Source organism: Euprymna scolopes, chromosome 16, assembly GCF_053919585.1.
Source record: "Euprymna scolopes isolate OS-2025 chromosome 16, ASM5391958v1, whole genome shotgun sequence".
Classification (NCBI taxonomy): Eukaryota; Metazoa; Mollusca; class Cephalopoda; order Sepiida; family Sepiolidae; genus Euprymna; species Euprymna scolopes.
Window position 1 is genome coordinate 137,917,568 of NC_136497.1, and position 26,429 is coordinate 137,943,996.

General features: G+C 32.7%; 1 protein-coding gene across 1 annotated transcript in view; it reads left to right on the plus strand.

The window, feature by feature from the left end:
• Positions 1–26,429, plus strand: part of LOC145296127 (uncharacterized) — a 169,016-nt gene that overhangs the window by 23,804 nt on the left and 118,783 nt on the right. The window contains exon 2 of the mRNA XM_080142279.1: positions 24,049–24,202. Coding sequence (XP_079998405.1) covers positions 24,149–24,202 — 54 coding nt within the window. The 5' untranslated portion in view covers positions 24,049–24,148. The remainder of the gene's footprint in view (positions 1–24,048; positions 24,203–26,429) is intronic.

A 26,429-nucleotide genomic window follows, 5' to 3' on the forward strand; every position in this document is an offset into this window, starting at 1 on the left:
CCATGGAGTTTTCAACCACTTCTAGATTTCTTAAATCATGCTATATGTGTCTGATAAGATTCCGTGGATGTAAAGTGATGACCTCTCACTGACTAATCTTTCCGGTAACTTGAAACTCAATTCCTGATCTGGAAACTCTTCCCCAGATATAACAAACATTCTTCTTGCATATGTAATCAATTAAATAAAAAGGTTAATTCTTTGTTATTGTTAAACATTAAACCTTATTATTGTAAATATCCTAATATATTTTGCTTATACTAAATTCCAAACTCATTTATCTATAATTACTTCCGTTTATTGTAAATATCCTAACCATATTCTACCCATTATGCTATTGTTTTCAATTATCTCTATATAAATAAAATGAACTCATTTTTTCCCGTCTGATTTTGACATTAATAGGATTAAAAATCCAGATATTTCATGCAAATATAATATGCACAAACGGCAGAACAATATCTGAGGTGTGTTATAGGCTTATTATTTCTCAAATTCCTCGATAATCTTAGATTTCTATACTTTTTCTGCTGAGAAGTCACGGCCAAAATCGGTTAAGATCAATGGAAGTGGTAAAATATTTTCTCTCTAATAAATTCCTCCTCCCCCTGCCACCACTTAACACCGTTTGGGGATCGTTCACAAGGAACAGTTGAGAAGAGAACACCGGTTTGGCTTCGCAGTTCTTTCATGTGAAGTTATTTAAAATCACTAAACTAAGCTGCAGTGCTCTGTGGCGTAGTGGTTAGCGTGCTGGACAATTCACATTATATTTTCACGTTCGCGCCGACCTACCGTAGTCGTTTTTTTTTTTTCCTAAACAACTGGAATGGACTTTTCTTGATGGCCGAACTGTTAACGTTGCAGATGTTTTTTTTGTTTTTTTTCACACTTTATTTTCCTACTTTTACTCATGACTCCGGGTTTGATCCTTCCTACTTACCTACCATAACATTTTTTAAAACTCCCCCCCCTCCCCGTCCCGGAAACAAACACTCGGGCAACGCCGGGTACCCCCGCTAGTGTCAAATATTTCTTTTTTATTATTTGATGATTTAGTTTCTAACATTCTGTTTTGCTTAATGAAATATTTGCTATTATTTGTTACGAAATTTATTTTCCTTTGAATATCTAATTAGCCCAGTTATGCAAACTAACTAATGTAACCGCGTATTTTCATCCATATATCCCTAATCTGCAAAACTTCTCCCTTTCATAAAAAAAAATAAATCCTAAGATTGTTTTTCAAATAGATGTAAAACAGTTAGGGCAGCAAGGTCAGTCAGCAGGCGAAGACTAAGGAAAATGATGAGGATGGATTTGAAAGAAAGCGAACTAAAGATTTGGATGAAGATAGTTTAGTTTGGAAGTCAGTTTCTAAAAGCGATGTGATCTACATCTCCACAACGAAAACGCTTAGCTTGCATACTAGGCACTCGTATCGCTGAGACCGTAAATGCGTCGGTCCCTGCAGATGCCATAGCAATAGTTGCATCCAGTTGAAGGAGAAGTTTATCCATAAAGCAATAACTCCAGAACCACTTCAAGCTAGGGAGACTTTATCCTGCCTCGGCAGACTTCAAAATAGACTTCATAGCCTAGTGGAGGATGCTCTTTTTTTCTTCATTGCAACCTCTTTCTCACAGAAAAAACGTTGTGAGCCTGTCTCTGTTTTATCGTTATTTTCATGGCAAGTGCTCGTCTGAGCTCTTATCTCTGGTCCCCCTCCTCGCTAAACTTTTCTGAAAAACACTAGTTGAAACCACTGTCAATAATTTCCTCCACTCTTTATCTGTGCCTAAACCTAAACATAGATTCAATGAAGAAAGCTTCTTTCTTAGAACTACACGCCTGTGGAACTCTGTTCCATGTCCCTGCCTTCCCACTGACTACAATATGTCTTCAAGTCAAATGTAAACAAGTTCTTGATGAGCCGTTCCCCTTAAGTAATCCAATTTACTAAATTTACACTATCAACGATTACTATGATATTGTCCTTTTGACTACTGTACACTCTTTAACCCTTATCCTCAAGAGGCCTAAGGGCCTTGATAAGTGGTGATTCTTTTGTAAAAAAAAAAAAAAAAAAATGTTCAAAATGCTTGGGCAGCCATCCAAAGATGAAGTTACACACGATATCAAAGCTGATGCTGAACATAGTTCAGGTCCACAAATTTACAGTGTTCGCTGCTTATCTCGGCACGAGCTGCCCATTACTACCTTCGCTGCTGCCGACCGTTTTGTGCGATTTGCTTTTATTCGGGACACTGTTCTATTGAAGGTGGCCGTTCCATCCTAGGTGAATTTTGCCTCAAGTCAGTCATTTTCTAAAAGCTGTCCAACATATGCCATCATGCAAAACCAAATACGATGATGGTATATGAGCTTGTGTTATCTTTACTATTTGAATTGTGTAAATGGTTATTAATCACAAATTTTCTTTGGAAAGTCTTTTAGATATTTTTAAAATTGTCGAGGGGTAAAGTAGATTAACATTTTCATAAACAATAAAAATGTTCAATAATGTGAGTACATGTGGAGCAGATAAACATGCACAAGTATGCGTTTCCAACAAACGCATACTTGTGCAGATGGGGGTTATCAATGGTGACCGATCAATAAACACAAATCAATTAATAAAGACTGTTTTTACATATGTGCAGTCTTTATTCTTTTTAGCGTCACTTACCCATCTCTGTGGCTATTGATCTGTATAGTTGCATCGTCTCATGACTGTTGATCTTTGTGGAAACACAAGACTTGTTAACAGTTTTGAAGGTTTTATTGAAGAGAAAACTTTGTTCAGAAAGGGAGAGACCAAAATTAATTTGTTCTAGAAGAAAGTATTGCTTTCTATCTAATAATTCGACACCTGCTTCTTTTGTCTAGGTAACTAACCATTCACCCCTATCACTCACTTGCTGGTTGCACTGGGTCTATTTCCATTCACTGTCCTGACAGGCACTAAGTAAAACACTCCCAAAATTCATACTAGTTAACATAATCTGTATTTGCTGGTGTAGGGTTTAAATATAAGACATTTTTCTGGGCTCACCATCAGTACTTGTTTCGAGTAGATCCATATATTAATGTTGTTTGTAATCTTACTTATCACCGGGCACACTTCATTTGTGCATAAGTACTTGAGATGTTGTTAGGGACAGCTGCACGGGTAATTGTGAGGCAAGGGTTACACAATCTCTAACCACACCTCTTCTGAATTGGTACTGTTTAAGTCCAGGATGACTGGAAACAAAGCTGAGATAAGCAGAGAGCACATACAGCACCTTGATGTCCCAAATGGTCACCCATTTAGTACTGACCAGGTTCAACGTTGCTTAACTTCGGTGATCCAGCGGGAACCAGCGTGTCAATATGATTATGCCGTACCTTGAGAGTATGTGAGAATGTAAACAATTAAAAAAAAAAAGGAAGTGAGGAGAGAGAGAGAGAGAGAGAGAGAGAGAGGGGTTTATTATGACATCACAATGTAGTCTCACTAACATTTTCCACATGACACAATAACAAAAACAAGTCAATTATAGATTGGTGCAATTCATAGTTTAGTTTTTTTTTTTTTTTTATTAAATCCCTCTGATTTGATTGGATGTTTTCGTTAGAAGTATGTCATATATTTTATGCATTGATTTTCAGTATTTACTTCTACAGTGCTCAATATGTGAGTAGAGCTATTTAGTAATTTCTGAAAATACATTAATGGCAATTAAGCTACACAAAAACTGTGTAGAGATTTAGTTTCGCCTGACGAGTGATTACAGAGGCTGAAGCACAAAAGATTTTAACTTAATTGCCATACATATTTTCATAACTAGTGAGAATAAATTCAAATACATTTATAGCACACTGGCAGGCCGTTCGGTCATAAAATATGCATAACTATTATATTTTAATTAATGCAGATTTCTTATTTATTAGAAACAAATACCGTAACATTAAATTCATTTAAAAAAAAATGAAGTAAAGAAAGCGGAAAAAAGTTGAGATATGTGCCATACAAGTATTATGTTTTTTTTTTAAAAATTCATTTCTTGTAAAAAAAAAAAAGATCCAAACCAAAACCTAAAGACAGTGAGTCAAGTACAATAACCATTAGGCCAACTTGCCACAATCTTTAAAAAGTTTTCAAACATTCTTAACATAAGGAAACTGTCATGTGAACGATTGCGCATGCGCAGTTGTGAAACAGTTGACAAACAAACAAAAAATATGTAATCAGTTTTTTAAAATAGCCAACCATATGGGAGCCTATTCGTGACCAGACACACACACAGAATTCAGCTTTATATATATATATGTATGTATGTATATATATATATATATGCTTTTTTATTTTCTTATATCATCAGAACCATAAAGAAAAATTAAAGGAGGAAATTAAGAAAAAAGAAACTTTTTTTTTTTTCAAATGTTTTTTTCTTAATTTTCCCCTTAACTTTTCCTTATGGTTCTGATGATATAATAAAATTATATATAACTTTTATTCCTCATCTTTCATTTAATGTATATTTTAATATTATAAAATATATTTTTAGTCATCGACATACAGACCTGTTTCGTTGTTTCACAACTCATCAGTGTCGCTAGACTAACACCTATCCCAAGCCGAGGATCGAACCTACAACCGTCGTGATGACAGTTGGCAGCTCTAACCCCCTGACTACGGAATCGGTGGCCGAAATTAATCTGTCCGAATGTCTATTTAAATAAACATCCGTCCGCCACTCGTAGAGGGCTCAAATGTTTGTTTGTAAACAAACCGCGAGCTTGTTCCATTTCTTGAATAGAACATATTGGCTATTCTTTATAGCTTTATATTCTTTTTTTTATTATCTATATATTAATTTGCTTGTACGTACGGTGTCACGTCATCATAATCGCAAACATTAATTAATGAAACGCGTCATCATCATCGCAAACATTAATTAATGTGAATTATCTCCCTTTATTGTTCAATCTTTATCAGTTAAAAATCAGTAACCCCTTTTATTTCCCAAAAGTTCCCGAACAAAAAACAAAAAATAATAATAACTGTCTATTTATGGTTCCGGATTATTTTAAAGGCAATTATGCATAGAAGGTATCGTTCCACAGTTTAAATAGTATTTTACTTACATTTTTAACGATGCCTTCTGTTTATTATTGTAGGAACGTTTATTCTATTTTATTCAGTAATAAATATATTTTTTTACATTTAACGTTACGAGTTAGATATTTTTTTTTTTTTGTTTACTGTGCCACTTTATGTTTTTTTTTATTTACTTTTTATTTACACAACAAAAAATATGTTTCGAAATAAATGTTACAAAAGTCAAGAATGACTTTATTAAATAAATAACCAAAGTCACCATTCGCAAATACACTGAGAAACATAGTCAAACATATTTTACGTCTTGTTCTGTTTTGCTTTTGTTTCACGGCATATCAATCTTTTTTCGTGTTATTTAATGCCGAATCGAGTAATTTTGTAACATTTATACATCTTCACGTTGTTTACATAGTTATTATTTATGTTTTGTCTGTTTTATTTGCTTCTTTTACAGGCATTCATCATCTTCTAATGCCCACCGACAGATCATACATATTTAAATACTATAAAAAATGGACACGACAATTTTTTTAATATGAAATAAAACACTTAGTTTCATTACTTACAATTTAATTTATTTAAAGAAATATTTATTTCTTATTTAAAGATTTTCAGTATATTTTATTTAACTGAAGAAATATTTATTGTTCATACATATATTTTTTCCATTATTTTTATTACATTGTTAGGTGAAGTTTCAGAATAGTTAACCCCCCCTCCCCATATTAAGAATGGCTTTCAGCATGATTCTTACAATAGCGGTATCAAAGTTTTTTTTTTATTATTATTATTTTAAAACAAATTATACAAAAAAAAAAAGATACAAGACCATTGAATTTTTTTTTCATTAAATCGCTATTTAGGTGAAGGTTAAAAATAGTTAACCCTTCTCCCCATAACCGTTTTTTTTTATGCAGTAAAATACTGTTTCAATAATTATGGTTTAAATAAATATTTATTCCTTATTTAAAGATTTACACTATAATTTATTTAACTGAAGAAATATTTATTGTTCATACATATATTTTTCCCTTATTTTTTTTACATTGTTAGGTAAAGTTTCAGAATAGTTAACCCCCCTCCCCATATTAAGAATGGCTTTCAGCATGATTCTTACAATAGTGTTATCAAAGTTTATTGATTTTCTTATTTAACAAAAATTATAAAAAAGATACAAGAACATTTTAAACATTTTTTTCATTAAATGGTTATTTAGGTGAAGATTTAGAATAGTCAAACCTTCTCCCCTTATTAAGAATGGCATTTTTATTATTTCAGCATGATGCTTACATTTTTCTTAATATAAAAAAAAGATACAAGAAAATGTTAAGCTCTTTTTTTTTAAATTAAACTGTTAGATCAAAGATCGGAATAACTTACTTTATAGCCAATTAGCCAGCTGTATTAAAATGTTTTAGCATTTAATACCTAATAAGGTTTTCGCTTCAATTGTCACAAGCAGACGATATCGATTCAAAGGAGGTAATTCGTCAACAATTGTTTTAGCCGAATTTTACGGTAAAGTGTAGTGGATTGGTGGATATATTATACATATCCCCCAGTTTGTATTTATTTGCTTCCCCACTGAGCAAATTAGCCACAAGGCCGTTTTTTAATGTGGAGAGAGAGAGAGGGAGGGGGGAGGGAAATGGGGACCAGCTCCCGATGGGTGGGAAATGGGAGTTGGATAGGAACTGTTGGTATGAAGAGTTGCCCCTACATTGACCAAGGTAGATATGTGGGGTTACCCCCACATATGGTCTTTGCTTGCAGTATCTGTCGGAACAGATACTACACTTTGATCTTGTCGCCCGAGCCGCAAAGGGCGGGGGCCAGTGTATATACATATCCCCCAAGTTATTCATTTGATAAAAGCAATATTTAATGAGCATGGTTTTTCTTGCCAGGCAATGGGTTTACCTGAACCAACAGGTGATCCTCCAATAGATAATGACTCGAAATACAAACGGACCTAATGTTGAATTGTTAAACAATGAACAATTAGAGGTCTTTAATACTATAATCAAGGCTGTCATGGCAATTGAAAAAGAAGCCCCACACAACAATTGCTTCTATTTAGATGCCCCAGCCGGATCAGGAAAAACCTTTTTATTCAACATGTTATATGATTACTTCACCTCCAGCAGTACTGTAACCGCCACTGCGGCATTGCTGCAATACTACTAACTTCAGGGAAAACACTCCACAGTATATTCAAACTACTTGTACCTCTGACAGAAACCGGTGTCTGTAACGTTTCTCCTGTATCAGAGCATGCTTCTTTTTTGAGAAAGGTAAAGGTATTCATCATAGACGAAGCCTCTATGATACCTAATCATGCACTGCTTGCTATAGATAGATGTTTACAAGATATAATGGGTAACGATAAAATATTTGGTGGAAAATTCCTCATACTTGGAGGTGACTTCAGGCAAATTTTGCCAGTAGTGCCACATGGATCACCTACATCTATTATAGACACCTGTCTTAAAAGATGCCCATTGTGGCATCATTTCAGTCAATTACAACTAACACAAAACGTCAGAACTAACATAAATGAACAGGAGTTTTCTAGATGGCTCTTTCATCTTTGTAATGGTGCACTAACGAGCAGTCTTAATGACGTTCCTGTAGATGCCATAGATGTTCCTGACTATTCGGTATGTAATGGTTCTCTAATCTCAGAAATATTTGATTGCAGCCCTCAAGAAATGGAAAATTGAATCATCATGACTCTAAAAAATACAGAATGTTTAACAGTAAATGTAGAAATTCTAAATAATCTTCCCGGAGGCATAAATACATATTTAAGTGCAGATTACATCTCCGATGATGATGCTGAACTTCAAAATTATCCTATCGAGTTCATAAATTCATTAACTCCATCTGGAATGTTACCTCACCGACTTAATGTGAAAATAGGGGCAATAGTAATGCGACTGCGAAATTTATCCATAAATCAAGGACTTTGTAATGGAACTAGGATGAAAATAAAAGAATATCATCAAAACAGCATCATTGCTATTTTAATTAATGGATCTAATAGAGGTTCCACAGTTATCATTCCAAGAATTAAGTTAAAGCCAAGTGATACAAATGTTTCATTGACATTTCATCAGATACAGTTTGCAATACGATTAGCATATTCACTGACCATCAATAAAGCACAAGGCCAAACTTTGGATAAGGTTGGTATATATCTTCAACAACCTGTATTTTCTCATGGTCAGCTGTATGTGGCATGTTCAAGAGCTCTATCTAAGCACAGTGTGAAATTTAAGGTAATGCAACTGCATAGAGATGATAATCAGGTCAGAAAGCGTGGTGTAACATATACTAAGAATATTGTTTACCGTGAAGTGTTATGAAAACAATCAGGAACAGCTATGGAATCTAAAAATTAACTTGGATGTAAATATGATTTTGGAAAAAAATTTTTTTTAAATCGCTTTCCTTATATTTAAAATTCATAATTTGATGAAAAAGTAGTGTACAGTTTGTTTAACCTACCTCACATCATTTTGATTATCGAAAAATCAAAATTTAACTATTTCGTAAGATTTACAGAAACACTTCATTTTCTATGCATGTAATACACAAGAGTCTGAATTAGTGTTGGGACGATTCCTAATTTTTATACGATTCCGATTCCAGGAAAATATTGATTAACGATTCCGATACCGAGTACGATTCCGATTCCTAGGGAATTATTGTTTTGAAATATACCAGGTAGTTTTATACTTATGGTCGGTAGTTCCCAAATATGTTCCCTAACTTTGGAAGAGATATTTTATGTCTACACCGTCGTGTTTTGGTTTAAATAAAATTATTATATAGTAAACTAAACGGAAAACTTAGCAAAATTTATTTTAGAGAAAATTTATTTTACTTAATTGGAATACAGAAAAAAAACTCAAAGAAAATAGAATTTATCCTTCAGAGAAAAAAACAAATAAAATAGAATTTATATAACAGAACAAAAACAAGAAAATTAGAGAATAAATACACACGATTCATTATTTTGGTCCTCATAATTAACAGATTTAATGAATTAAATAAAAAAATATAGCGGAAGAGAAAGAAAATATATACTAATTAAATATAAAAAAGATAAATATTTAATTTAATAATTTATAAATGAACGTGCGTAATGAAAAAAAAACAATATACCATGTGACATGGCGCCGTAGATACAAAATAACCTTTCCAAAGTTAACGACCATATATGAGAAATATCATTAATAGAAAGTTTTTGTGTTTTATACCAAAAAGGTAGGTATAGCGAAAAGTTACAATTAAAGGAATTTCAAAAACGATTTTTTGTTTGGCTATTGATAGTTGTATTTGTGACGGCAGTTCTTCAGACCTCCATAATTCACAAGGAGTAGTTAACACCTATTATTTTTTCTTACTTTTTCATTGCTTTTACATGTTGTTTCTAACGTGAAGAATAAGTTTAGCCAAACTAATTTTGAAATAGGGTATATCAAAGGAACACATATAAAAATGATACCACTATAAAAAACAAATGAAATACTAGATAAAATTGAGCAAACAGAATTACCAAAATTACAGAAAAAGATTTAAAAAAAAATGGTGAAGTTTGTTGAGTGAAATGAATTATTGAAAGTAAATTAATTGAACTAATAGAAATGTTAAATAAAAAAATGTCACATTTCAATATTTTTTTAATAATTAAATTCTCAGGGTTGTCGAAATTAAAAATTAAGTGATGTTTTTTTATTAGACTTCTTTCGAAGCTTGTTACCTTGAAAAATACATTTAAAACCCTGTTTTTTTTAAAATAAATTGAAAAATAAACGCAATTAAAAAAATTAATTGATAATTGAAACTTTAAAAACATTAAACATTGAAAAATTACTTATTTCACAAATTAACGTCCAATAAAGTAGATCCAGTCTTCATACAAGAATTTGGTTATAATAAATATATCTTTCCCAAACTTAAAAATTAAATCTTTTTTTTTTTTTTTTTTTTTTTTTTTTTTGGAGAGAGAGAGAGTGCTTTAAAATCGCCGGGGAGTGCCGCCTAAAATTTTAAAAAAGTAAATGTTAGGAGTTTAGTGCCTTTCAAAGACGGTTATCATAATTTATTATCATCATTTAATTTCCTTTTTTTTCTCCCCCCCCACACCTTTCCACGTGGTTCAGTAGTTAACCAGTGCTCCTGTTGCTGTCAGTCAGCTATCTTTACCTAAGTTTTAATTTCTAGTTAAAAGAATTTTTCATGAATAGAATAAGCATTTTTAAAAATTATTTTTTTAGTTGTATATATTGTATTTACTCTTTGAAGTTAAGGTGGGTTAAAAAAATTGGTGACACCTAGATGGTGACGTAGGCAAAAAAAAAAAAAAAGACACTGCGATTTCTACCCTCACTAATAAAACTGCTCTGAGTGACTAGTTGGTAATTTTTTGTTCCTTTTCTTTTTTATTTTGCTCCTCCAATTTATTTGGATGCTTCATAGTTAAATGTTTTAACATGTTGGTTGCGGTCATGTTAGATGGTTTTATTCCTCGCGATATTTTAATTTGACAGACTTTGCAAATGGCTTTCAACTCATCATCTTCATCAACTTCAAAAAGTTTCCATGCAAGACTTTTTTTGGACTTTGGCGTTGTGCGTTCTATCCCAACCATTATCAATGGACCAGAGGTCATCTCGTCAGCGTCAGACAGGGCCAAACTATTTGCAAAGAACTTTGCAGCTAATTCTACCCTATGCGACGAAGGCCATCAACTCCCCATATTTCCTCCTACAACACAGAACAAGCTAGGTAACATACAAATATCCGTGCATGAGGTCGCCAAGCTAATCAAGAACCTAGATTCTAGTAAGGCAACTGGCCCTGATGGCATCCCAATTATAGTGTTAAAAAAGCTTCAACCAGAACTTGCTCCCATACTTACGAAACTATTTAAGCGCTGCCTTAAGGAGAAGTGCTTTCCAACCCCCTGGAAGACCTCATCAGTTTGCCCTGTATTTAAGAATTCAGGTGATAAGTCCTCTCCCTCTCAGTACAGACTAATAAGTCTCCTGTGTGTTATGAGTAAGTTGCTGGAATCCATATTAAATAGAGAAATAGTCAACCACCTCAGCAGGAATAACCTTCTTAGTGACACACAATATGGTTTCCGCTCTGCAAGATCTACCGCAGATGTGCTGACGGTTATATCCCACAGGATTAGTGAATCTCTTGACAAAGGCTTCCTTTCTAGGGCAGTTGCTCTTGACATATCAAAGGCCTTCGACAAGGTATGGCATAAGGGTCTACTTCACAAGATTTCCAGCTACGGTATAACTGGAAATGTTTTCTCAATCATTAAATCATTTCTCTCCGATAGGCTCATAAGAGTAGTGGTAGATGGACAAAAATCGGAGGCCTGCAATATAAATGCTGGAGTCCCTCAGGGTTCAATCCTGGGCCCAACTCTCTTCCTGATCTACATCAATGACCTCCCTAAACACATACTTAAATCATTTGTTGACATCTATGCTGATGACACGACCATCTACGGCAACACATCAAAGGCTGTAAATGACAAAGTTCTCGGATTCTCTCTCCTCTGATCTCGAGCGCGTGGTTCAGTGGGGGAAGATGTGGCTGGTTACCTTTAATACATCCAAAACCAAACTCCTATCCTTACATCATCAACGCTCTGATCCCCAGCTGGCATCAATTGTGATGGATGGCTCTCGTCTGGGTGAGGCCCCGTGTTTTGACAAGCTTCTGGGTTTGACCTTTACTCTTGATCTGAAATGGAACACGTACATCAAGTCTGTTGCCAAGCTCGCTGGAAAGATGGTGGGATCCTTCTACCACTCCAGAAGATATCTCACTACTGATGCAATTCTCTATCTATATAAGAGCCATGTATGTCCAAGGATGGAGTACTGTTGCCACATCTGGGCAGGAGCTGCTAGAAAGGACTTATCCTGCCTTGACAGAGTTCAAAATAGACTTCGTAGCCTCTTTTCCTACAACTTTTTTCTCACAGAAGTGATGTTGTGAGTTTGTCTCTGCTTTATCATTATTTTCATGGCAGGTGCTCGACTGAGCTCTAATCAATGGTCCCCCTCGTTAATCTTTCACGAAAAACACCCGTCTAGCTGAATCCACTGTGAAAAATTTCCCCCACTCTATATCTGTGCCTAAATAAAAACGCGGATTCCATGAACAAAGCTTCTTTCTTAGAACTGCACGCCTGTGGAACTCTGTTCCGTCTGCCTGCTTCCCTCCAGACTACAACTTGGATGTCTTCAAGTCCAATGTTAACAAATTCCTAATGAACCGCCCCCTAATTAAACACTTCATCAAATCTCCACACTAACGTAATGTACTTGCAATAACCCTTATCCCTAAGCGGCTTCCGGGCCTTGATAAGTGGTGATCACTGTGTAAAAAAAAAAAAATCTGCTAAAAAAGACAAAAAGAAAAAAATATAAAGGGATGGGGCGGTAAATTGTACCAACCGGTAGTTAACAAAAAAAACTTATAGAATTTAATTTTTGAAACCAATGTATAAAAGTTTACATAATGAAATGCAAATATGCATTTTCTTTTGAATTTTTTTTTGGTTGACTGTGTTCAATTCACACATGGTTGATGCGGTTAAATATTGCTAAACTATAAGTCTTAAGTAAAATTCTATTTATAAATACTTTTTAAAATGAAATTATTTAATTAATCGTAAATATTATTTAGACATAAAAATTAATTGATTACAAAACCTTTTAAAAATATATATATTAATTTCTTTTTCGTTCGGCAAAAAACTGCGCAAAACACTTAATTTTCAATTTAAAATTCTAGAAAAAAGATTATATTATTCTGCTTTTAATATAATCAAATTCAGGGTTTTATCTTTCTGGAGAAAAAAATTAAAAAAATGGATTTTATTTCAATGAAATAAAAAAAAAACTTGACTGAATTGAATTAATTACCCTTGAATTAACGAAGGGGTTATTTAATAACTTTAGGTTTGGAAGAGATAGGTATAGGGTCGATTTTTTTGAAACTTCAAACGAAGCCGACAACTGTCAAAACTTTGCGAAATAATACGTGATCAATTTCATTTTAGAGATATTTCTTTCAAAAGCCTTCTTTTAAAAAAAGAAAAAAGTAAATTGTTCTATTAAACCGTTTACCGTTTAAATAATTTGACTTTGCTCGTTTTATTTTAAGAAAATATAAGTTGAAAAAGCATTTTCATTCAGTATTAGAAGATTTGCCAGTAAAAAAAAAACAATGTCCAAAAAGATAAGCGTTTTTTTATTTTTACTCGCAATGTAGAGCCCTGCATACTTCTTTTCAAGTTAACTCTTTTGTAGTTTTGATTACAATAGATCTGAATGAATGAACCTTGTAAGGGAGGGGCACTAAGCATTGCCCTGTTAATAATGAATTTCTTTGGTTTCTTTTTATAACATGCTACATTTCTCTCTTGCGGTTAGAAATATCAAATGTTTTTTCTTTTTTTCAACATCAGACTAAAAGAATCGTAATGAAGGAATCGGAAAATTAAGATATTTTTTAACGATGCAATTCCGATTCCGATACCTCCCAAAATACACGATTCTTACGATTAACGATTCCGATTCCGATTAATCGTCCCACCACTATAACAGATTACAATGTTTTTATGGAAAAAACTTTTGTACAGAAAATTCAAAGTGTTCTATTTATATTATCAGGAAGTTGTGATGCATTAATTGAAATCTATATCACTAATTCGACTTAAAAAATATTTGTGAATTTCCAAATCTTCATTGAATAAAATTTAAAATAAATAGAAAAGTCTATTGCATATGCAAAAGTTGACGGTTGCTTATTTAACCTCATTAAAAGTTATCAAAGTCAACCAAGAACTGCTCAATATTCTGGCTTAATGGATCATTTAGCAAGGAATGAAGATGGCGATTCTGGTGTAGCAGTTATTCTACCATCTTCATTTACAGGAAGTCCTAGGAATCTTCAACAACTGTATCAAGATGCAATGGCAGTTTTCTGTAAATATGGAAAGCCAGACCTATTCCTTACCTATACATGTAATCCAAGATGTCCTGAAATATTAAACAACTTGGGGTCATCAGAACTTTCACAAAATCGATGTCAACAATGTCACACAGTTTTTTTTAAATTCACAGTCTGACTCCCCAGAACCTGCTGACTGACCACTATTCTCACTCCAAGCAGCTGATCAATGTCCCTGTCACCGCCTCAATCATCACCAGCACTTCCTGACAATATCAACAGCATCAGTTACGATCGCATTGGCCATCAATAAAAGTTTTAACTACAGTTCTTTGTTTGTTCTACTTGCTTCCATACGTTCATTTTTGTAAGATAACAATAAGGAATTTCTTATTGATATGTTTTACAAGATTTTAACTACCGTGGAATTACCACGGGTCCTGCTAGTTATTATTATTATTATTGTTATTATTATTATTAGTATTATTATTATTATTACTAGCAGGACCCATGGAAATTCCACAGAATGAGAAATATATTGAATCAATAAATATGTTTTGATAAAACTAATATTTTTCTGGATAATGCAAAAAAACTAGTTTTTTGTAAAGAAAAGCCAATAACATGCAGCAAAGAGGAGTTTATAAACATTTCTATAGCAATAGTATCCATTGTATTTTAAATATAGAACTGACCCAAATGAGATAAATTAATAAGTACTAACAAATACTCAGAAAGTAATATTGTGCTACATAGTTCAATACAAATAATAAAATCACATTGTAAGAGACGGTCTTTAATTTACTCATTTCTTTCTCACAGAATTATAACAATGATCATATATTATGATATTTGCAAACAAAGTTTCATCAAAGGGAGTTCACTCTCATATTCTTGTCCAGAGTTGCCAGATTGGCCTTTTTTTTTTTTTTTTTTTTTTTTTTTTTTTTTGCAAATTTGGCCTTCAAAAATTGTATTTAGCCTTATGAACTAACTGTAGATTCTTTAACTTTACCTTCAGTGTTTTATTTCCTTATTAGTGTGTGTTAAAAAAAATACTTTCATCGTAGAAACGATCGTATGCCAGAAGGTTTTGTTGATTTTGAATTCATGGAACTGATATAAATATGTATATAATATAAATTGTATTTCAATTTAGCTCTACAATAGCTCTGTTTGATCTGAAAGGTTTTACATTGAGCTGATATGATATCTGCACTATTTCAAATATATAATGTCATAAATTTGACTTGACTGCCTTTATTTTTCAAGTTGAATTATGACTTGTCCATTACTATTCTATTTAAGTTCAAACTTTTGATTATCTGATCCTCTCTGTCCAATTAAATGTAAAATGGCGCTGTAGAATGTTTTCCGCATGCAACTCAGTGGGGATATCTTTCTTCGGATATCATATTTTAGTGTTTTCGAATTTCTGGAATTTGTTTTTCATTCTATAAAGCAACCATTATTTTTTTCTTTTCTATTTCATTTACTTATATTTTATTTTCTATAACATTTCATTTTTCTTTCTCTGATTTTTGTGATAGCAGCATCAGTTATATGCACAATAATGAAACACATGTAAGATGCTTATGTAAATATAAACATTTTCCTGAAAAGAAATTAATATAAAAAAGAAATCATGATTGTGGACTGATTTCTTTTGTGTTAGCTGGTATGTAAATTAACAATATATATATATATATATATATATATATATATATATATATATATTTCAGTTGAGGATTGGTTTCTTCTGTAGAAAGCAACCATTTATTAAGTCGCCTGACAAGATTTCTAGTTTTAACCAACCATTTGTCCAAAATATGAGTATGTCTAGTGCCATGACCATGTAAATTTGTTTTTATTAATAAATATGTCTTGCTAATCTTTTATTGAGCACTTTCAAATTAACAAGATTAATAAAATTTAATAACCTCATTAAACTCCTCTTGAGTACCTTTTAACCTGATGTATATGTGTGTGTGTGTGTGTATATATATATATATATAATTGTCATATTTGATGCAAATTTTGTGGAAAAACTTATTTTTAGATAAATTGCAAAGACTAAAAAACAATTGAAGAAGAAAAAAGAGCATCATTTTCTAAAAATGTTTTAATCCGATTCCTGCTCTTGCCAACCTTGTGTGCCATTCTTCATCCTATTGTACGTTTGAAGAGATGAGACAAGAGAGAAATGCATGTTCTTCATCTTCTAAGTGGTCAGTCAATACAACAGCTTAGCGCACCATTTTTACGGCAGACAATGATGAGCAGATTTTGTAATCTTCTGCATCTTGCGCTTTTCTTTACTCTGCTACCTCGGGTCAACAATGAACGAAATAGAATCTGCAAAGGAAACGGAATCGTTTGCGATATGTGTTACTTTTCCAACCGTCCTTTGTGTGTGTCTTATGATTTTATAAACCTAACTGCTGCCGTCTATAAATACTTGCAGTACTCATGTGGAATCATGTTATAAGAATTTTCTGGGGAGTGTATGTATAATGCTGAAAAGTACCGAAACGCTGAGTCAATGGAATCGCAGCATATAATGTCATTTAAGGACACATTTATTTGTTATCATTGGTTTATGATATATAAAAAATAAATAAGTAAATAAATATTTATCTTGATTTTGAACAAAAAAAAAATTAAAAATATAATTAAAAATTTTGTTTGCTATTAGTTGTTTGTCCAAAAAAAAAAAAAGAAAGAATATTTGTTCATGAAACTTATCTTACAATGAGTGTTTTTTCTTGATTTGAACTTTAATTTTTTTTTTGCAGTTTCATAAAAATTGTCCAATAATTATTCATTTTCTTTTCTTCAAAACAATTTTTTTTTTTTTTCTAAGTAATTTATCATCTGGGATATCCGTGGGTGGATGCCAACTAAGTAATTTACGTTATGTGGATAATACCGTTCTTCTTGCAACATCTAAAGATCTCCAGAAACTTCTAGAAATAATAATAAATGAGAATGAAAAGCTTGGTTCAAACCTGAATGCAAAGAAGACTTTTAGTATAGTGATATCTGGCAAAGAAGTAATACCTACGTGTGATTTAACAATTGGAGCTACTTCAGGTGGATAAATTCAATTACCTGGATCATGGATTACATCTACAGGATGATTGTGGTGTGATATAAGATCACATATAGCTTAGAGGAAACAAGCATTTTATCAAACTTAACTCAATATTATGATCCAATGCCATCACACTCAAGACTAGACAACATATTCTTAAGGCATATGTTTGGTTCGTCTTATCATATGGTTGCGAAAGCTGGACTATCTGCCCCAAAATGTAGAAATTCATTAATAGAGCAGAAATTTGTTTTTTGAGACAAACGTGAGGGGTCGTTTGGAAAGATCACATTTCTAATGATGAAATATGGACTTGATCTAGATGCACTAAAAGAATGCTGATGGAAACTATTATAAAAAGACAAATGATGTTCTTCGGATATATTTACTATCAAAAAGACAGAAAATCTGGTATTGACTGGTAGAATGCCAGGATCAAAAAAGCAAGGTCAATCAAGGCGCACTTTGATGGACAACTTGATCGACTGGGCGGGATCATCATCAAAAGTTGAGCTGTTTCAGGCTATGGATAGTCGTCTGCATTGGGAAGCTGTGGTTGCCAATGCTGTTAAATGGCAAAGCTGCCGTGAATGAATTTATCATTGAATTATATTTGTAATAACAGAAATAATATTTTTGATTGAAAATATTCACCAGCATTTACATGAAAAAAAAAAAAAAAAAAAAAAATCGCAAAACTTCTGTCCAGCACTTTCCATCGTTTTACATAACTGCTTGTAAAATTCCAATGATAACACTGTCCTTATTCTGCATAAGTATCATGTTTGCTGTCGTCCATTTTTGTATGTTTTGTCAATCTCGGTATTTATCCAGAAAGGATTGAAATACACAGAGCGATAAAGATAAGGGAGGAAGCAAGGAGTGAGGAAGGAGTAATGTATTGATATAGATGGGAGTTTTAAAAGCATTATTTTGTCATTTTTATTAGAAACAATAAAGGTACTTGTGCAATTTATGAACTGTGTTATTGGGGGGGGGGATTCAAGTTTAACCAACTTTTTACGGTATCTTTTGTTTATGAAAGTACAGAATAAAGACACCTCGCTCTCCTTATGTTAAGAATGGCTTTCTAAATGTTATTTCAGCACGATCCGTAGACTGCACGAGTAGTGCAATAAATACAAGTACAGAGTGACCCTCCCCCAAATGCTACCCACAGAATCATTAATAAAGTTGATAATCCTTTCTGCATTCGAACCATATTTGCTGCAAATAAATTTCAGTCTGTTCTTGACTTGCTCATCAAGTTTCCATCATGAATGTCCAACAGTCTTTATTTTATTGCCATTAAATGATATTAGGACCACATTAGTGATTTTATCATCAGTAGTAGATGTAACTGTGAATCGACTTCATACTCACTGGATTTTAACTCCTGAGAAGGTGTAGAGAGAGAGAAACCACGATTCGCATGTGTTTATATAGACTGAAGTAGTGAAAGAATTATTTTGTCATTTTTAATCTAAACTCATGAATAGAACATGTATAATGCAGACCCCACTCATTCACCTAATTTTCAATTTTAGGAGAGTAGAAAGTGAATCTTAGGTTTACTTTCAGCAGCCACATAATTCTTGCTTCTTTTCTATTGTCCTTTAGTTCTCACATTCCATGAACAATGTTTCGGACAAAGGAAGAAGAATTACTGTTTTCTGCGTTGGAATCTGTCTATCAAATAGTTATTGTTGGCTTGTTTTTGACCTTGAAGTAATTATTTTAAGGCCCTTACATTAAATGGCTTCATGTCTTGTCTGGAATGATTTCCATTAAAAAACAAAAATTTACTTATAATCGATTTCCTGAAAAAAATAATTTCTGTTAAAAAAAAAATAATCTGAGCGTAAAACCATTTACCCACCCCCAATTGTTTCCAATGTTTATAGATGAGTTTTGTTTGACCTTTGATGGACTCGTGTGACCTCTAAGTTCGACCTCTGACACACGTATACATTGAGTAAATCCTAATGCCAAAGATTTTATTAATTGACGTTTGTCATTTCGCCAGGTGAAATAGTTCACCACTTACAACGAAGAGCGCTCAGATAGAAGGTATATTAAATATGTAACAGAAGTAGATATACAGTCTTGTTTATGAAGATTGCTGTCATAGGGTCCTTATTGACCTACGTCAGGGGTCTCCAAACTACAGCCTGCGGGCCAAATCTGGCCCGCAAAAGCCTTTAATCTGGCCTGCGGAGCTCTTATAGAAAACAAAAACACGCAGGAAATATTTTTTTTTAAAAAATGGAAATGTGTGAAAATGGTGTAATGTTTTCTTTTTGTTCTGGAAAATGATTAAAAGAATGAGGTTTGGGAGAACCAATTTTATTAAAAAGCAAAGCTAATCAGCAAAACAGTATAAAACACGTCTAGGTAATTTTTTTTTTTTTTTGATCCACATAGCTCTAAAAAGTCAACAATATGCCCCCCCCTCCCTCCATTCCAAAACATTGAAGATCTCCAAGTCTGACCTAGATTATGAGGTATCAATTACTTTTCCCTCTCTGATGAATTAGACAATCACTCAGTTAAGTGGAATCCCGAGGTTTGCCGATAGTTGAAGTTGTAGTCCACCTTCATATTAAGCTATAACCTGGCTCTTTCGGAATTGTTGATGAGAATTGATAATTTATATTTGGATTATTCAAACTACTGTTCTCATCTTGAGTTATTTGCACAACGTGTCGGCTGATGTAACCTATGGCCTTCTTCAGGTGTATCTTATTCAACTCTGAAATCTTTCTGTTAAACTCGGGGAATCTACACAGAATTTTGAACACGAGCACATTACCACCGTGAATTAAGGAAAGTAGAAAATAACTTTTAGCAGCCATGTAACTTGCTTCCCTTAGTCCTCACATTCTGTCAGCAATGTTTCTAATAAAGAAGGAAGAATTATTGTTTTCTGGGTCAGAACCTATTCCATCTAACATTTATTGTTGGCAAGTTTTTGACCTTGAAGTAATATTTTTTTCTTAGCTTCTTACATCAAGTGGTCTCATGCCTTGTCTGAAGCTATTTCCATAAAAAAATACATGCAAAAAGGGTATTTTTTATTTATTTTATTTTTTGAAATCCTTTGAGATGAGGCTTTATAATTTGCGTATTCTACCTTTGGGGCCTGTGGCGCAGTAGATTGAGCTGTTGAGTCTCTACAGTTCTAGGTGAACATTAGCTGAAGATAACGGTTTCAATCCTACCCAAAGCAGAGGATTAGTTGGCCAAAATGTGGTGAGACAACAGCTATGGAAGGCAGTTACAAGACTCAGCATCCTTATTCATCACGGTTAATCACTTGAAGAAGACCAGAAGATGAATTTGCCAAAACGTGGGGAATCAACAACTATGAAGATGGGGATAACAGTTTGCAAAAAAAAAAAAAAAAAAAAAATGAATACATAAATAAAGGGTTCTGTTCGAAATTCCATGCATATTTCCAAGTTTGACAAAGATTTCAGAGGTTGACAAAATACACATGAAGAAAGTTGAAAATTACATTGACGAAAACGTTGTAAGAAGAACAGTAGTCGGAATATCCAATATGGCTCCTCTGAAGTTTCTAATGTTTCTCTCACCCATGTCATACGTAAAAGATGATATGATAGATTTTATTTATCTTTAATTTTTAGAGTGAAAAAAAAAGCAAGATATGGCATAAGACTGAAAAGGTGTAGGATAAATAAGAGTTGGGAGTTAGCTACTTAATATCTAATAATGATATATATCCACGAGGCTATCTCCCCACATCCTCTACTCGGCTGGAAAAAACGTGTCGGTGGCCAGCTAAGAACGTGGCTCGGGACTATCAAAGCCGACGCTGAGCTTATTTCGGGCCTGCTCATCTATGGCCTGTCTCGTTGGAGACGTGACTGGCTGTTGCTCACTCGGGATCTTGCCTCCGATCGCCGGGCTTGGGCCGCAGCGATACGAGATGTGCATATTCATGAAGCCGACTCAACTCCTCCAGGGTGAATGTCGTTTCAAGTACAAGTAAGTTAATATCTCCTGATAATATATCAGGATACGCATAGGCTTGAAAAAGCTTTGAATTTGGAGCTTTGTCTTTAAAGGACCTTATTTCTATTAACTTGAAAATCGTATTCTTTATATTATATATTATAATTTGTGTCAGAATATTAAAAATCAAATCGAAATAAATACTATTAAAATACTTTTTCAAAATTAAAATAGTGAGAATAAAATCGAAATAAATACATTCTTCTGAAATTGTATCATATTTTTTTTTATTCTTTATACAAGAGTTACACCCCTTTATCATAAAACTACCTGATGTTAGCCATATATTTTATGGATGTAGCTGGAGTGAAATTCAAAATCGAAATAAATATAAAAAATTTTTTTTTTGGTTTATCATATCATTCTTTATACACCACATTTTGTTTTTAAAATTTGAATTTTGTCTGGAGAAAGCCTTGAAAAGCTTTTAAAAGTCCTTGAAAGTGGACATTGAACATCTGCATGAACCTTGTACGTTGATATCTGAAACACATAAAAATGTCCATTAGTATAAAACATTGATGATTCAAACTTTTCTTGCTCCTTTATCCGGCTCCAAGTTCTGGCCGTCAAATCAGGAAACAGAAACCATAAACATGTGCAAATCAGTTTTGTGAGGTGTCTTTTTACTTCTGTCATAACTGGGTATATCAAAGACATTTTCCTTTCAATTTATGTATTCCAACCCATTTTTAGTCATAACACAAAGTTTTTAACTCAATAATAAATTTAGATACCCTGTGACTTAATCAGTTAATACTAACCTTAAGTTCGTGTGGCAATATGAAAAACAAAATTGAAAGTATGAAACTGTGAGCATAACAAGGCTGTTAAAAATCAATTTCGATGTCCACAACTCAAGAAACAATATTGTATGATAAACAAAGTTTTCATGCGAAAACTTTCAAAATGCCAAAAAGTTTGTGTTGCAATTTTTTTGATTATAATAAGGGGATATGATTGGAGAAAGCTGGAAGGTTTTATTTGAAGACACTAGTGATAGGAATTGGCAAATCAAATATAGTTCTGTTCTGCTAACAACCAACCAGAATGATTCCATAAAAAAAAAAAACAGGATCTGTTAGAATTCCAGCATAATTTTTTAGGTCCATGTGAGAAAAATCTTTCTCGTCTATCTGCAAACTTTCAAAGTTCAAGATCAGGTACCCACCAAAAACTCTTATTTTTCATATCTGGACTTGTACAGATTAGCTACTCATCGGAAACTCTTTTTCATCACAAGAACTCATCCAGATTAGCTACTCATGGAGTACTCTTTTTTATCCCCAGAACTTATACAGCATAGCTACCCCTTGAAAACTCTTCTGAAATTAAACATGGCTTTCAATTCAAATATTTGCATTTGGATCTCTGCTTCTTTCCCATTCTTTGTGTACAAAGCGAACTTTGCTACTTGACATTTGATACTTGTTGAACTTTCTTCTGTTGCTATGGCAACTGCTTTATATGATTCCTTGCATCTTAAGTAGAGGGTGGGGAGGGAAATCATGGCACTTGAATTCTCCTAATGAATGAAACAGGAAACTAAATAATATGGTAGCTTGGATATCCGTACCTAGATGGTTTTTTAAATCTAATAGATCCCACACTATCAACCAGGCTCCAACCTCTGTCATATCACCGCTATGTTGCATCCCTGTACTTGTTTTACAAATACTTTAATGGAATTTGCTCTGATGAACTCATAGCACTTGTATCCCCTCAACATACCTACTTCAGACAAGTAGCAAAAAAAAAAAAAACTCATTGCTACTCTGATAGTTTTTTTTTCCCCTTGAACTGCTAGACTTTGAAATAACCTCCCTATTTTTTTGCTTCCCTAATACTAGCATGCAGAAGTTTAAATATAATGTGAACAGATATCTTGCTGCTCGATTCCCCACAGTATCCTGTAGGTATGATTCCAAATAGTAGCCCCCTACGGCCGAGTGGCAATGTGCTTTGTTTGGGTTCAAAAAAGAGTTCAAATAATAATGATGATAATAATTAGAAATACTTGGAATGTTTTAAGAAATGCTAGATTTTACAGAACGCAAGGATGCCATCACATGCGAGTGTTTGTTGTACAGTATTCACTCTAAGCGAATTGAATTGGCTTCCTCCAAAAGAGGAAGTGTCATAGGGATATTAAATTCACAGGTGGTCCTTAGTCGCCTGTAAAAAACGAAACAAAAACAAATGATATGCGAGTGTGCAAGTATACAACACACATTATACTTGTACTCTGTTATGGTTGCGACACATTGTTAATGACAAAATGTCACAATGACATGATCCGGGCTGCTGCATTGGATGAAGAAAATGGCCGATCTTATTATAAAGGTTTTCATAAGGAATTGTGTTACACGATGACATCTCAACAGGTATGCCCATGTCACCCGATATCGGGTGTCCGAAATACTCTAAAGTGTGTCCCCTGATACTACCAGATCAGCCCGTCTGAAGATACTGGCTTTTTGATCTAAAATGCACCAAGCATTGTTTTTTTTTTTTCTTTTTCTCCAGAAGAGATGTAACTTACAGTTGAATTTTAACAAGTACTTTATCCATTGCGCCACGAGCCCTTACATAATTACATCATGTTTATATGCTTATTAATTAAACTACTTAACAAAAAAATTGTAGAGGCACTAATTGAAGTTTTTGAAGAATTAGAAAAAAACAAATTTTAAGAAAAATCAAGTTCCGTTTCAGATTTGTTGTTCTGCAATTTCATGATGTCAGAAAATTGGTTCTTCTCTCCAATCCATATTTTATTTTTTTATTTATTTATTTATTTTTTTTTCTATTTCAGCTGATGTATTGAAATTGGATACAGAATATTCCGACAAGGAAGTGGATTCACTTTACCCATTAATTGGAAATATTGGGTTGATTGTGATCAATATTTTAATATGGAGACAGCTAGCTTGGAATGCTTAGACTGGACTAACAATCATCGTTTGCCTGTAAGTTTGCAAACTTTTTCTCTGTCAACGCTTAGAAATTGTTTCCTAATTTAATAGTTAGTATATTACTAATGAAACAATTTAATAGTTAGTATATTACTAACGAAACATAATTTTATAGTTAGTATATTACTAACAAAACATAATTTTATAGTTAGTATATTACTAACGAAAAAATTTTATAGTAAGTATATTACTAACAAAACATAATTTTATAGTTAGTATATTACTAACGAAACATAATTTTATAGTTAGTATATTACTAACGAAACATAATTTTATAGTAAGTATATTACTAACGAAACATAATTTTATAGTTAGTATATTACTAACGAAACATAATTTTATAGTTAGTATATTACTAACGAAACATAATTTTATAGTTAGTATATTACTAACGAAACATAATTTTATAGTTAGTATATTACTAACGAAACATAATTTTATAGTTAGTATATTACTAACGAAACATAATTTTATAGTTAGTATATTACTAACGAAACATAATTTTATAGTTAGTATATTACTAACGAAACATAATTTTATAGTTAGTATATTACTAATGAAACAGTTTAGGTTTAGAATTTTAAACTTATTTAAAAGAAAATAGTAAAACATTTTTAGATTTTCCTCTTTTTTTAATTTCTTGTTTTTACTCTTATTTTCCTTTTCTTTTTCCTTTCCTTTTCTTTGATTTTTTTCCCCTATTTTCTTTGTATTTTTTCCTTCTCCTGTTTATTTTTTCCTTTATTTCCATTTTATTTTTATTTTTCGTTTAAATTTTAACTTTTCTTTTTTGCTGTCTTTTTTTTCTTTTTCTAATTATTTTTTCCTTTTCTTTATTACTTTTATTTCTTTTTTAATGTGTTACATTTATTTTTTAAAAAAAAATTTCTTTTTCAATTTATTTTTAAATTACTTTTTTCCCCCATTTTCTTTTTACAAATGTAATTTTTTTTCTCTTTTTTACAACTTTTGTATTTTTTTTTTATTTTAGCAACATTTCATAACACTTAAGATAACAATCCTTGACAAATAAATTTCTTATGCAAGTTTATTTTTTTCATTTTTTTATCTTCTTGTCTCATATTGACATTAGACATTTTCATGATTGACTTCAAACCTTTTCTGTTTGCTACCACGTCGCTTGTGCTGCCCACTTGGATCATGTTGTCATCAACTGATTCCCTCCTCATCTGAAGTGACCTGTGCACAACTTCCAACCATTAATGTTAATGTGATACACATTAGAATGTTTCTGATGACTGACGGCAGATAATATGGCCATACCAGTTGTTATTGTTAGACAGTTTCTCATTGAAGCCTTTACTTTTTTTTTCTGTTTATTAAGCCATGGTCATAAAACCATTAGCAACAGATAGGCTACTAAACTAATTAAGAAATGCATAAAACTTAGGAATATCAGGGTAGTTAGCCAATACAGAACTCTGAAAATGTGACAGTGATACATGTTCATTCACACGATTCTGAGGCAGCATGTTCAGGAATGCAGAACACAAATGCAAAAGGAGATTGCCGGTACATCTCTGAGAAAAAACCCGTGTGATTATGCAATAGGTCTAATGTGAATCACTGTAGGTTTGGTCTATTCAGCCGTAGCACAGGGCAGTATTTAAGCATTGCGGTGAGACCAGTATTTTTCTCCAATTTTCTACGACCCAGGCTGCGTGTTTACATTTCGTCATCGACCATATTTCGCAGCTATACAAGAGTGCAGGTCAGACCTATGTTTTACGTTGCTGCTCTTGCATATGATGGGATCCCTGCATTGTGGGAGTATTTACGACTGCTTGAGGATTCTCAACCTAACAGATATCTCTCGTCTGATATCTCGTCATAATATTTCATGTTTTGGTTAAAACAAATGCATTTGTGATTTTCCAAAATCAACAATGAAGCAAAAAAAATGGGTGAAAAAATAAATACACAATAAATGTTACCAAAGACAAGATGTTATTCTTCTAAACCTATCTGGATAAGTTTTTTTTATGTTTTAACTTATTTTAAAGTATTCTTTAGTTAAAAATGTAAATAGTGTAAAATTAAAATTAAAAAAAAAAAAAGCAAAATGTTGGTTTTATTCAGGCTTGATGATCGCTCAAAAATCGAAAATTAAACAAAATACAGGTAGAACATTACATTTTCGTATGACTGGTGATATTGGATGTGTTTCTAATTGGTTAATCAAGTTATGAAGCAATTTCTG